At 52.9% G+C, this 14,484-nt stretch overlaps 1 protein-coding gene across 1 annotated transcript; it reads left to right on the top strand.

The window, feature by feature from the left end:
* The first annotated feature begins 2,326 nt into the window (after nt 1-2,326).
* BARX1 (BARX homeobox 1) lies at nt 2,327-14,133 on the top strand. Its single transcript, XM_044451533.1, has 4 exons — nt 2,327-2,534; nt 9,293-9,581; nt 10,898-10,982; nt 13,969-14,133. Exons 1-4 carry the CDS (start codon nt 2,327-2,329, stop codon nt 14,131-14,133), a joined length of 747 nt encoding a protein of 248 aa, XP_044307468.1.
* The last annotated feature ends 351 nt before the right edge of the window (nt 14,134-14,484 follow it).

Raw genomic sequence — 14,484 nt, forward strand, 5'->3', positions numbered from 1 at the left:
TATATATATATACACACTCTGCCTTTTAGTAAAAACTTTCAGTGTGGGGTACATTTTAAAATGTGCTTTTGACATACAAACATTTAAAAAAATCAGTGTACATTGTACTGATAGGTTTTATAGAAATACACACAGAGGTATGTTTGTTTTTAAAATAACATTGCATGCTGCCCTGAAGATATGGAATATGTTTATTTTTGCAAGATCTCCCCTTATTCATCTTGCTTGGATTCTACGTATGGTTAAGACCTGATTAATTTAGTGGTGCTGACTCGCAAGAATGCGGAATGCTGTAGACTTAAATTCTCTTGATTGCGATGGGAGGTTTCAGGCATCTGCTTACTTCTCTCCTGTTGAGTTCAATTGTGACTTGATGTGTTTAATTTTACCAGACTACCTGGTGAGCTTTGGGCAAATTGGACAGTGTCTGCACGAAGGTAAGCTCTGATGCTTGCTTACTTCTGGCTTACCCTAGGTAAATGTGCTCAGGATTGCAGCCTAAACCTCTCCAATAATCCAGCAAAATATTATTGCAGGAGAGAAAACAAATAAGATTTGCTCGCATGCTACTGGATCTTCTTGGTTATGGCACAAGGCAGCCTTGGATGCATGGAAACTTCCATCATTCTTCCAGAATTTTATTCTGTAAATCCTGTTTATGGGGTGGAGGGGAATAGGCCTAAATTAGTATTTCTGAGTCCACTGATTTGAATGCCAGGGACATGCCTTTAATTCTTTTAAAGTCAGATACAGTGCAAAAGTCACTTTCCATTTGGATGCCCATTGTCTTAATTAGCAAGGTATTCAATCAAGTAGAAGAGATGACAGAAACCAAAACCCAAACATTTTTAGTTATGTTCGGTTTAAATGAAACTAACCCCACCTCGTGGGTGAGTTGCAGGGCGGGCCTCTAGCTGTAAAGACTGGGATTAAAACAAGCTTAAAACACAAAGCGAAGCAAAACAAAACACTCCAAGGATTTGGCTGCATTTTATTTAGAATTAACTGCATCTTATTATCGCTCCTCAGAGTGGATGTATCCAAAGCCTTTGCATGTGCGGGAGCGCGCCAGAAATGTAGGGAGGAAAGACCCTTGACTGGTTTCCGGTTAAAGGCAGGAGGAGAGGTCTGGTTCTGGGGTGAAACAGGCAAGCTGGGGTGCAGGAGATTCCGTCGCTGCTTCGGAAGGAGGAAGGTCAAGAACACCAGCGGAGTCGTGCTGGATCGGCGCAAGGGTCGATCTCGCGGTCTGCCCCCCCCCCCCGTGTGTTCGGCGGTGCCAGCCGGATAGCCCGGCGGGAAGCCGCCCATCGGTGCCGGAGCTCCATGCAGGCGAATGGGGCTTCAGGCAGACGAGCCCCGGAGCCAGTCCATGGGATGCGGCCGGGAGAAAGGGAGGAGCCGCTCCGCAAGCTTTGCTGCGCCCTGCTGGCTTAGGCCGTGGCCCGCCTGCTCCTGGAAAGGAGCGCTCACAGCACCGGCCCGCGGGCAATGGAGCGCCCCGGAGCCTCTGCCGGAAGGGACGTGCCCGCCTTCAGGGTGGCTCTGGAAGAAGACTCCGCGCAGGTCCCCTTCAGAGGAAGCGGGGCGGCGGGGAGCGCCTGGGAGCAGACTGCGGGACCACTCGCGCCTCCCTGCGCCCCGCGATCGGAGGGGGATGTCCGCCGGTCGGGTGCCGCTCGGCCGGGCTCCGGGCTGGCCCCACTGCAGGACAGATGCGCCCTTTCCGGGGGCGGCGTGGTGCGCGCGCGCGCGTGCGGCGGGGGGGGGGAGTCTTCCTCGCCCCGGCCAGCGCCGAGGCTAATTGGCTTGCCTTGGCGCTGGATCAAGCGCCCGTCCCCAGGTACTCCGCCCCTGCCCGCCCCACGCAGCTCCCCCCTCCCCGCCGGCATCCCAAGCCCCCCGTGCTCAGGCCAGCGTCAGCCCTATAATAGGCTGTTGTCTGGAGCGGCTCTGGGGCGGAGAAAGGAGAAGAAGAAGAAGAAGAAGAAGAAGAGGAGGAGGAAGAAGGACGCTGCTGAGGCCGCCCCTTCGAGCAGCCGGGCTTGCAGCGCGCCGCCGCCTCCGCCGCCGCCTGGCCTCGCCTCCCTGCCGAGGGCTGCGAAGAGGCAGCGAGCGGCGAGACCTGCCCACCCTCGCTTGCCGCCCCGGCCCCTCCGGCGGGGAGCGGCGCCCCGAGGCCGCGGCGATGGCCCCGGCCTCGCCGAGGCCTCCGAGGGTCCTGGCTGAAGCGCCGGGCGAGGAGCTGCTCTGAGGGCTGAGCCGCCGCGCCGCGCCGCGCCGAGCGGGGCTGGGTGGAGGAGGAACGCGCGGGCCACCCGGAACGATGCAGCACCCCCTGGACCTGGGCGCCGCCGCCCACTACTTCCCCGCCGACCCCTTCGCCGACCACCGCTCGCATCGCTACCGGAGCTTTATGATCGAGGAGATCCTGACGGATCACCCGGACGCCAAGAGCTCAGCACCGGCAGGGGAGCTGCTCAAGTTCGGCGTGAAGGCGCTGCTGTCGGCACGGCCCTACCACAGCCCCCTAGGTACGTCTTTCCAGCGCTGGTTTCCTGGCCGGGCGGGGGCGGGGGCGCTCGGTTCCCCCCCCCCGCGGGCCTCTTCCGCGCGCGTGGTCGGGCGGAGAGGGGCAGCCCCGGACTTCGTGGAACGGGAAGAGGAGGAGGGGGAGTTCAAGCAGAAAGAAATCCTTGGCTTAAAAAAAGTGTTATTCATGCATCTAGTTTCGGCCTGCTTGCAGAGCGCTGCTGCGATGCAACCGCAATCCCGCCCGCGCCAACTCCTTTTTTATCCCTTTCTTTGGCGGCATCAAGCCCTTGACTCCCCGGGAAATCTTCGGCGCGGCGGCTGCCCGTGGCCTGTCCCGGGCCTGGGTTTCCCCGCTTCCCCTTGTGGGATTGTGCCAGCGGGCGAGATGTCCGGCGACTTCCCCGCTGTCAAGGGCGTCCTCGAGGTGCTGGCAGTCCGGACCTCCGGTGATTCCAGGCGCCTGAAGGAGTCCCTCCTCCTTCGGCCGGGCAGACAGAGCCGCCGACTTCGTTTCAAGCGCCTTCGCAGTGTTAACAGAAAGGATCCTGCTTGGTTTGGCTGCGATCCTGAGGTCCGGCAGAAGCGCCTTCTGTCGACATTCAGCGACTCGCTCCCGGGGAGGCCGCGCAGGGCCGGGACACCCCAGGCGAGCTGAGCGGGTGGACGGGCCTGCGGGACGCAAGCCCGTCTCCTGGCAGGGAAAGCCCGTGAGTGGGATTTCCTTAGCTCGAGGCTCCTTGCTGAGGACCGCTGCTGCCCCAGAATCGATACAAAAGCTGCGATCCTGGACGCATTTCCTGGGGAGCAATCCCTTTTCCGCTCGCTCCTCAGCAGCTCTGAGCAGATTAATCTGTTGGGTCTCGCGTTATCTTTTGCACTGGAAAACAGCGTTACACCGGCGACGGTCAGGTCAGGCTGGGGAAGGAGCGTGTATAACCTCCCCGTCTCCCCCATTGCCTTGGTGTAACTGGCGGGTGTTCCCACTCAGGGGAAAGCGCATCTGCCAGAATAAATCATTTCAGGAGTGCGTCCCGCGAGGCGCTGTGTGCGCCATGCGAATGCATGGCATAGTCCGGTCCACAGCCCGATTAATCCGCCACCTGCAGCCCAACCGCGGCTTGCTCTGCGACACCCGAGAAATCAGACGCAACTTGCGCAGGATGAGACCGCGCAGGTCGAGCCGTCCTTCGGCAGCAGTGAGCACGGCGAGTTCCATGGGAGCCTAGGTGAGTCCAAGGCAAGCCACCGGACTAGTTTTTCCAGCATGCCGGGCCTGCTAGAGGGGACCCCCCTCCCACCGCCGCCGCCCCAATAGACGGTGGAAGAAACCGGCAGATGCTTGGGCCAGAGGAAGGCTCTCCCTGGTGCGCTCCGCACCAGCCCGGGCGTTGTCGGGCCTCGCCTCTGGGCCCCCTTCCTCCCGGGAGACCTGCCGGGGAGGATCGTTGTTTGGAAGCGTTTTCTCTCTCCCCTTTCGCGCCCTCCCTTCGCCTGCCTCCAGTTTCGACTAATTCCTGGAGGAGCCATCCAAGGAAGGGAGCAGGCCGGAGGAAGGCGGCTGCTGCCGAAGAGCCTGGCGCGGCGTGCCGGGGTAGCGGACGCGGAGCGGCCTTCTTCCTGGCTCGGAGCCAACGGGCCGAGGAGGCCGGCAGGGGAGACCCACTTGAGGTGCGTGGGTTCGGTCAGAAACGGGCCGGATCTCCACTTTCGGGGAGCCTTAAACGCAAAAGCAGCCCGGCTAGCTTCACGCCTCTCGGTCCTCGTGGCCTGGCCGCGCCAAGCGCCGCACTGCAGGCCCGGCTTGGCCGGACCGTCTGCCCCCACCTTCCCGAAATCTGCCCGCGCCCCCACCCTCTCGGGTGACGCTTGAACAGGCGGCCCTGCGGGAAGGGTGCGGGCGAAAGTGCACCCTTCTCCCCGCGCCCCGCTCGCCGGCCTCTCGGAGGCCAGGTTGGCCCCAGGGCGCGCCTTCCCGCGCAGGGCTGCCGGGAGCGTGACGGCGCCTGTGGGCCGGAGGCCGAAGCGAAGCCTCAAGCCCCTGCACAGCAGAGCGCCTCCTTTGTCTGCCGTTTATACCGAAGATGGTTAAACGCACGTTTGATTTGAGGGGAAGGGAAACCCCAATTCTCCCGAAGTCGTTGGCGTGGAGCTTGGCTTGCTGTGGCCCTCATCTTGTCCCCGGACTCGGCAGCACCCCCATCCCACCCATCCCGCCTTCGGGGGCATTTTCTGCCTCCAAAATTTCGAGGACGATCCTCGGGCTCGTAGCGCCAAGCGGATCCAGCGACATCCGTTTGGACGACGGGACAACGAAGGACACGCGACCGCACTTGCAACTGCACGGAAAGCGGCATCAAGTCTAAAGGTTCACACGACTACCCTATGCCGGATTAGAGAAAATCAGGAAGGGAAAAGACGTGCAACCCGGAGGATGCTGGCCTTTGAACTGGGGGGCAGCGTGTCACGGATTGTCACGGTGGAGCCTGCTGCCCCGGCGCAACTGCTCCGGTCTCGCCGCTGCTCTTTTGCCCGCGGCTCTGCGCCACGTGGGCCTTTGCGGAGGCTCCGCGAGGGCGGCGGGCTGTGTGAGGCCTCAGCGGTGCAGCAGACGCGTGCCTGGAGCAGGCGCCCCATTCCGCCCCGGGCAGAGCAAGGCCCAGGGGAGAGCTGGCGGGACGGGCCGTGTGTTTCGGAGGCCCCCTCCAGTCAGGAAGGCCCTTGCCGGAGCGCGTGGGCATGCACGGCTGGCGAGAGACGGCGAGAAGGCGCGGGGAAGCCCACTCTGCTCGCCCTGCCAGTCCTTTCGCCGTCGGGGCCCTTCGACCCTTCTCCTAACGGAGCGGACTCGCTTTGCCCGCGGGCGAAAGTGCTGCTCGGGAGGAGGCCCTGCTCAGAGGCGCTGCGTGGGGAGGATAAGGACCACGGCCTGGCCGAATGGAGACCCTGTGATCCAGCTTCTCTCGGGCAATCGATGCGGGAAACCCATGCAGGACAATCCGAAGCAACCCCTTTGGACGCGGATTAACCAAGCGGCTCCCGTTCTTGCATCTCTTCCGCCTCGCTTAACAGCATCCCAGCCTCCTCTCAGATCACGCCGAAGCGGAGCTGCTCCCACGCGGAAACTGGGACCGAAGTTCTCCGGGGACGTGTCGCCAAGGAAAGGCGTTGCGGGGACGGCATGTGCGTGGACAAAGAAGTGCATAACGATTAGACTCAAGATGCACAAATTTGTATCTTTAAACTGGAGACAGGAATGGGAAGTAAAAAGCAGAAGGAAAAGAAGAGCTTCTTGCTCTCAACAGTCGTTGGAGGTTTCGTTACTATTTGCCAGAAGAAAAGACCTGAAGTACGTTGCATTTTAAGTGAGTGAGTGTTTGTTTGAAAGAAGTTGGTATTGGCTATAGGAAGGTTTCTTCCCTTTCTGCCTCCCCGCAGGAAAGTTCTGTAGTGCGGGGATGAACGTCTTCCTTGCACGCCTGAGCAATGAATGCATGGTTACGTTCAGCAGTAGGCAAGCGTTGCCTCGCGGAGACGATAGGCAACATTCGCTTTCTGCCGGAATTGAAGCATGTGAGAATTTCTTAAGCGTTTGCAGCTTCCTAGTATAAGTTGACTCTGTGATTTACTCTGTTTGCTGCAGACTAAGTCCTATCGAACTTAGGGGAACTTGCCTTTGTTGTAAGCCCGTTTCTCAAGTAGATATGGGGGAAAGATTATGCTGGATGCTTTCGAAGCCCCTTGTTCTGAATGGAGACTTACACTTTAAATTCTTTCCAGTCGGTGGGGATTTGGATAGCTAATTTTGACTGGACCATACCCTAGGTTGTTTTATTTTTTAAGGTCAAGCAATAGTTGACCCAAACATATCAAATGTTGTTTACTAGTATAACAGAGCTTGCATATTTACTGCATAATTCTATACATGCCTGCTTGGAAATAAGTAAATCAATTTCAGTGTTTTACTAGGAGGGGAAATGTGCATGACTCCATTCTCTTATGAGCTTGGTCCACACACCCTGCTATATTCCACTAATTACACTTAAACTAAAATTTATTAGTCACCGAATCCAAATATTACATTACAGTCCAATAGCACTGAGGATCAGCCTGCAAAATCAGGCTGAAAGTTGAATGCCATTTTAAAAGCACATTCACAAGTGGCAAAGAAAAGTCTTTGCAAAATCAGTTCAGTACATCCTATATTCTTCTAGAGTTATTGTGCATTCTCTGTAAAAAATGTTAATGCTTTAGTAGTAATCCATACTCACAAACATTAAAATGTTTTTGAACCATGGCAATTTTTGGAAGTTGTAGATAGAGACTTGAATGAAAATATCTCAATATCTGTTTCCAACATTTCCTTTTCACTGAAATTGAAGGTACTCATTTTTCTCTTATTGCCACAGTGGGATAGTCCCAGATAGAGTAAATCCATTAAAGTCAATGGGTTTACTCTAGACAGTCAAGGATCTAAGTATGACTGCCTCTGGAACCAACCTAGTATGTTTCCAAAACTTTAATGCATTTTTAAAAATTCTAAACTGCTGTCCAAATTATTTGAAAATATTTTCCTTCGCATCTATTGTAGTAATAGCAACAGACGTTTACTTCACAAAATGGTTTGTGAAGTGACTTGCTTTCCATATGTGGGAAATTTGGCCTGTTGCTTCCTGGACAAAATGTGAGTGTTGAAAGTAATGTAATAAAATACCAGTACTTTTAAAGAGTCCATTTTGGTTGGCGTATTAAAGACTCAGAGAGGTACTTCTCCATTATTTAATTCCCACTGTGGTAGTACCTTAGGAAAGCTCTCTCTTGGTGTTATGGGGACTACACTCCACACACTCACTGCTGTTACTATTATTGCATTGTATTTATACCCCACCTTTTTTCCTCTTATGAGGAACCCAAGGAGGCTTATCCATTTTTATCCTCACAACAACCCTGTGAGGTAGGTTAGGCTGACAGTGAGTGGCCCTAAGTCATGAGGTGAGCTTCATGGCCGAGTGGGGAAACAAACCTGTATCTCCCATGCCCCCAGTCCAACACTTGAACTATTACACTCTTCCAGCTTTGCTATAATCAGTGGTAGATTTGTCTTCATTTGTTTATGAGGGAGCCCCCCCCCCCAGCAGGCCTCCCTTGCAGTCAACAAAACCTTAATTTCCTTGGAAATGGCTTCCCAATACCTAGTTTGTCACTTGAAACTTTAAAACTGCAATGCACACTTTTCTGGGAGAAAATCCATTTGAATGCAAGAGGACTTGCTTCTGAGGAGACATCTGTAAACCTGGTCTGATAGTTGTTATCTTTAATATCAGCAGGAAGACTGATGAGGCATACACGCTGGAATCTTTCTCCTAATTCAGGGGATCACTCTGCTGCCTATTTCCCTAAGTAACTACAACTTTGTTTTGGTGCCTTCTTCAGTGGGCCATCTAGCCCTGCCATCTCAAGCATGCTTACTCAGAAGTAAACCTAGCAGAGTTGGATGGCTGTTGCTCCCAAGTGCACTTGTGGAAAGGTGCCACCGTTCCCTTGCCAGCTGATTCGGGAAACAAGTCTTTGCAGGTCTGATTTCTGAGTAAATGTGCAAGGGATTGTGCAACATGACTGCTCAGAAGTAAACCCTGTTTGTTTAAGTGAGATTCAGTGCCAAGTAAAATACATTTTGGATTCTAGTCCCTAATGGGTTAGGGGAGATCTCTGCTTCCTTCTAGCACCTAAATAGCCAAGAGAGTCTCTGTAGTGAGCCAAGTATTGTGTAGACAGCTTTGTTTCCAGAAGGTTGTTCCCAGAGAAGAGAGTGCAACCTTACACCTGAGCGTGCCAGGCTCAAATCCCTGCTCAGCCCTGAAGCTTCTTTGGAGATCTTGGGCCAGTCACACTCAGATCAACTTAATCTGCATCAGAGAATTGATGTGCGGTAAATTGTGTGAATGGGTGCATGGGGGGAACCACCTCTAGACTCGTATAATAGCACCCCAAGCAGCATCCAAATGCTTATGTCAGGGTGCCCACCGAATCTTGCTTAGATTGAAAACATGCTGGGAGCTGCGGGCTTTCGTTTCTGCCGAAACATGCATGGGTTATGCACGTAACCTACCACAGCTAGACTATGAAGCGTTTTCTTTACCAGGATGGGGTCCTGGAGACGGACCCCACCGCTGTGTCCCACGAGCGTGCTAGCAGGAGTCCTGCTACGACAACTGAAAGGCGAACGGCTTCCTTGGGCTGCATCGCAGTTCTTTGCAGAGGCGACCCACTGAAACGGTTGAAACCTTAGTGGGCCAAGGCTTGGGCGGCAAGCGGGCGATGATGCCCGGGCCACCGATGTCATCGGCTGCCGTTCACTGGTGCCGCTGTGACCGGCTTTGGGCTCCCCGTGGTGGAACAGCGGTCTACGTAAAAAATGGTCGACGGCGATGATACGCTCTAGTCGTGTGCATTGCTGGGAACCACTCAATATTGGATGGCTTATAACTGCAATGAATATGTAAATAATCGGGCAGTCCACGAGCCCTTCGCTGGTCCTGCGGGTGCCTGTGCGGGATCGCCCCGTCCCAGAAGGGGCTTCTCGCGGCCCGCGGAGCCGGCGGCCTTCGCTGCTGGCGAGCCCCTCCGAGCTGGCTGGCGAGGGCCCTGCACGCACCCCTGGGGCTTCCTCTGCCTCCCTTCGCGGGCGGACGGGCGGGCGGCGCGGGCGGGCGGGCAGGCAGGCCTCAGGCACTCAGCCGTCTCCTCCTCTGCCCCGCAGCGGTGCTGAAAGCCGAGCAGGCGGCCGTCTTCAAGTTCCCGCTGGCGCCGCTGGGCTGCTCGGGCCTGGGCTCCGCGCTGCTGGCGGCCGGCTCCGGGCTCCAAGGCGGCTCTGGGCCCCCTCACCTGCCGCTGGAGCTGCACCTCCGCGGGAAGCTGGAGCCGGGAGGCCCCGAGGCGGGCAGCAAAGCCAAGAAGGGCCGTCGAAGCCGCACCGTCTTCACCGAGCTGCAGCTGATGGGCCTGGAGAAGCGCTTCGAGAAGCAGAAATACCTCTCCACGCCCGACAGGTGGGCCCTCGCCCCGCGAGCAGCGCGCGGGGGAGCCGCGGGGGAGCAGGCGGAGCGGCCGAGCTCGTGCTCCCGGGGGCAGAGCCCCTCACCGGGCAGCCGAGCGGGTGGCGCGACCATCCAGCTGCCCCCGCGCCCAGGAATTCCCACACTGCCCACACGCCTCCTCCACTCCAGTCGGGGCCCAAAGGGCCGCAGGGCTGGCCCCAGCTCGCTGCCTGACAACGCGTCGCTCCGGGCACGAAGCGGGCGACCCGAGCACCAAGCAGCAGCTTGGAATTAAGGGCTAGGGAAAAGTCCGAGAGCTCCCGGCATTCCCTAGCAGCTGTGATTCCTGGGGAATGCTGGGAGTTCAAGGGTTCTTCTCTGCCTAAACACAGGCAGCGTAAGAGCTCAGCATGCACTTTCCTGGGCGTTAAGTCCTCTTGACTTACTTCTGAGTAGCCATGCCACGAGTTTTTTCATTTTCAGCAGCAGTCCTATGCATGCTTAAAGAAAAAATCTCCCAGCATGCCCAGTCAGTGTATGTGGAGAAGAGTGGAAGAGGTGAAAAAAGCCATTGCTGGCAGAGGGCATTGTGAGATCCTTCTCACAATGTGTGAGCAGGTTTCAGGAGTATGGCTAGAAGGAAGTATTGGGAGTTGTAGGGCTTTCCTTTTCTTTTTGTCTAAATGGGAGGTTGCCATGGCTTCTGCCTTGGACAGCTCTTCCAGAGGAACCTGCTGAGTCTTGCTGGTCCTTTGCTGCCCACAAATGGGAAGAGGAATCTGTCCCTTCAGTAAAGGGGCACATCCTTCATGTCACTCAAGCGGCATTCCTTCTGTGAAGAGAGGCACAAGCTGTTCCTAACTCAAGTGTGTGTGTGGTCTTTCCTCCTGGGAATCTCCAGGTATACCACCGTAGAATTTGAGATTCTCAGCCACTTCTCCTATTAGACAACATCAGAAAAGCTGAGCCATAAACCTTCCTTAGCAAAATGGCAAGACACTTCTTGTTTCTCTGGCCTCGTCTGGGGTCTATGAACAGGAGATTTAAGGAGACAATCGCATTGGGTTGTACTCGGTGCCAGTCCTCCTTAGAGGAGACCAGTGAAATGGGTGGACTTCAGTTTTTCATAACTAAGAAGTCTCATTCAATCCTAGTCTTGCAGACAATCCATTTGTACACAGAATGCTGGGCTGGAAAACTAAGAGCAAGTACCCAGTTTACAAAGGGAAGCAAGGGGTGAGTAAGGGCATTCCGAGGAAAATGCATAGGAAATGGCAGTGGTTGGAGGATGGAGGACGTGAACAATGTGCATCTCCTTTTCCCTGCAGAATAGACCTGGCAGAGTCCCTGGGCCTGAGTCAATTGCAGGTGAAAACCTGGTATCAAAACAGGAGAATGAAATGGAAGAAAATAGTAAGTATATGTAATCAATTTTATCAGTAGTTCTTTTTCTGCCACCTCTTGTCTCCATAGGCAACTCTAAGACAAGCTGAAGGGGAATAGCTCATCTCATGACTATTCTAGGCTGGTGATGTGGCTGGTGATGTGGAATTCAGTTACCATGTCAGTATTTAGGGATGATGGGAACTGTAGTCATAAACACTTGCAGGACACCAAGTTGGGGAAGGATGGCTAGAGCACTGGAAGAGCACTGGAAGCCAGGCAGCCTTTTTTCTAGGGATGGCAGAAAGCCTGACATGGCTCATGTGGGTGTCTAATCTATTGTTGAGAAAGCCACTCCACCTGTCCTGTGGTGGGGACATGTTCATCTTGTGGATTTGGGTACAGGCTTAAGTGCCCAGACTTAACTGCCATGAAGAAGTTAGTAAAACCATCTGGACACTGAAGTTTTTATGCAGGACCAGCAAAACAGCAGAGCTTCTTCAAGGGACAGGCCCTGTACTTTGGGGGTTGAATCCAGAAACTTATGCACTCTTACCCAGGACTTATCATCACCATTATTAGCATTCATATGCTGCCTTATTTGCTAAAAAGCCATCAAGGCATAACAATTTAAATAAAACTTTAGAGCAAATCCCTAGCTAGAGATGCCTTCAGGAGCATTTAAAATAGTGGAGGCATTAAAATGTGAAATACCTACCTAATTTAAAAGTCTAAATTAAAAAGCTGTGTCTTCACACCCTTTCTAAAAGTCAAGAGCATGGGACTCATAGTTCCTCAACAGCAGGGAGACACAGGGTGCCAGTCATGGGGCACTCAAAAGATCCTAAGACAGGGTCATAAAAGAGCAGGGTGTCTCTAGGACTTTTTCTGTCTCAACATGCATAGGATTGTGTCTTTTGTGTTTTCAGAGTTAAAACCAGGAGCATTAAACTGAGCATGGAAAGCAAATCCAGGGAAGAGAAGGCTATCAGTGGTTACTGGCCTTGCTAGCAACGTGCTGCCTCTGGTATCAGCGGCAGCATATGCCTGTGTACACCAGTTGCTGAGGATCTTGGGCAGGTAGAACTCCTGTCCCCATCCTCCTGGAGGGATCCAGTGGACAGCTGGTTTCCCACCATGTAACGGTGCTGGACTGGAGGGGCTCTTGGTCTGATCCAGCATGGCTTTTCTCATGCTCTTACACAGATTCTTTCAAGACAGGTTTCATATGGTCTGGATACTGAGCAGTGGTTACCACCCTATCTGCTATGTTATGCACTCCTTGCCCACTGATATGTATAGGGCCATACTGTAAATCTGTTAGGCTTTAGTCCCATAGGTATCGATGGAATCTCTGTTTACTTCTACCAGACCCATCTCATTGATTTCAATAGGACTAAAGCATGCCTAACTAGTTTACATCAGCTCTTGGACTGTCTTCACATTCATTAATTAATAGCAGGCTTAAATATGGCATTCTTAACTGTTTACATTAATGCCTTCAACGTGTTCCACTTGATTCAGGGGATGTGAAGCTCATTTTTCCAAAACAATGCAATGATTTTCCTGGGGTATTCAGGGGAGGGAGCGGCTGTAATCTTCTTTAAATAGGACTTGTTAACCTTAATGAGATGATGTAATGTTTATTTTGGTTCCTTAAAGTCAGTCCCTTATATGTTGATCATAACCACATTTACTTGGAAACAACGTGATGGTTTACTTGCCACATCTCTAATCACATGTGCAAGAAAGTAAACTTCACTGAAATGGGAGGACCTGACACACAGTCACAATTATTACATGTTAACCGTCAGATGGTGATGATGATGCCACCATGAAATGTATATTGAGCTTTACCGAGTAACACTAAATCACATGTGTGGAAAGGAGGAATAGAAGAGGCAAGAATATGCTAAAATGCAACAAAATGTAGACTCAGTTTCAGGAAATTATTTCAAAGCCAGACTCACTGAACTAATGAAAATTCCAAGTAAGAACTGAGGAACATAATACGACTAGCTGCAGCCTATGGATGGTTTGGCAGTGCTGATCGTTCTAATTAAGGCTGCAATTCTATACCCACTTAACTGGAACTTAGTTCGAAGTAGGCATGCGTAGGATTGCACTGTCATTCTTTTTTATGAAGTCAGGCTCTCTTCCCTACCCATGTCTAGCATCTGTCTGAGATGATGACCCTTTTTGCATCTTTGAAGCTGCCAAGCTGGGACTAAGTCTCATTGGACCCAATGGGACGCATTTCTGAGTAGACTTATATATGCATGTAGGTGGCTAAGGGTGAAATCCTATACAGTTTATAGGTTTGCACTTCTAGCCAGCTTAATGGGCAGCAGTCAGGCCAGTAATTATAATCAGAAAGTGCTTTTGTCCTTTCAGTATGTACCTAGGGTTGAAGTGGTGCTTCTAAGCTGTTTTAATAGGACCTGGGGTAGCACCTATTAGCATTCATTCACATGCAAGCCAACCAGCATTGAGCTTTCTTATTACTTATAGATCAAGTAATGAAAATGATTTAGTTTCAGCTTTGCTTTCCTGCAGAATAGTTACCTCCTTGTTCCTCAGCTAAAGAGTTAGCAGTTGGACCACTCTTCCCCTCCTTTCTGACAAGGATTAAGTGCCAATAACTAGCGTGATGAAAGACAAGAATTCAACGCACAAAGACATATTTCTGGGGAAAGGGACTGTTGCATCTGTTGGATTCCTGCCTGCTATGCTGAAACACAGAAATGATGCCAGGAAGAGTGGAGTGTGTAGCAGGCCTAGCTGGCTCTCTAAGTAGCACAAGGTGAAGGCCTGAAACAGTTGAATGGTATTTTCACATTGGCCACTGTGGCAGGCTTGGTGCTGAAATCTTCAGGAAGAACCAATGGTTTCTTGATCACCATTGTGACCTTAAATAATACAGGTTTTCTGCATGTCTCCGGTTTTTTTCTGGCTGGGTAAATTTGTTCGCCCTGCTTGTGTTTTCCTGAACATTTAGGCCTTTGGCTATTTGCAGGTTCTGCAAGGTGGCGGGCTTGAATCCCCCACCAAGCCCAAAGGTCGTCCAAAGAAAAATTCCATTCCTACCAGCGAACAGCTGACAGAGCAAGAGCGAGCGAAGGAAGCGGAGAAACAAGCGGAAAGCCTCGGTTCCCCCTGTCAAGTCAGCCAGGAGGAATAATAAAGCGGCACAGGCCCGAGGCCTCGCGGGAGTGCCCTTGAACGTGGAGACTTACGGTAGCGCAAAGGCCGCATTGATCGCAGTGCCTTTTCTCCCGGTGGACCAGAGGCTGCCTTCCGAGGAAATAAAAAGCTCCTCACATTCAGGTGCGCACTGCTGGGACCTCTAGCCACGAGGACTGTCCTCCAGGTTTGTACGTTTCGCCAGTCGACTAGACCTCGCTGAGGCCCTCTCTTGATTCTCACCACGTGGGTCGTATTTGTTTCTGTAAAGAGGAGCAGGCGTGCAAACGGTACGAGGGTCGGGAGACTGGTCTTGTTTTTGAGAAGCTGCAAAGTGGAAGATGAAGAA

This window comes from Varanus komodoensis, unplaced genomic scaffold (assembly GCF_004798865.1).
Source record: "Varanus komodoensis strain SLA01 unplaced genomic scaffold, ASM479886v1 scaffold6_2, whole genome shotgun sequence".
Lineage (NCBI taxonomy): Eukaryota > Metazoa > Chordata > Lepidosauria > Squamata > Varanidae > Varanus > Varanus komodoensis.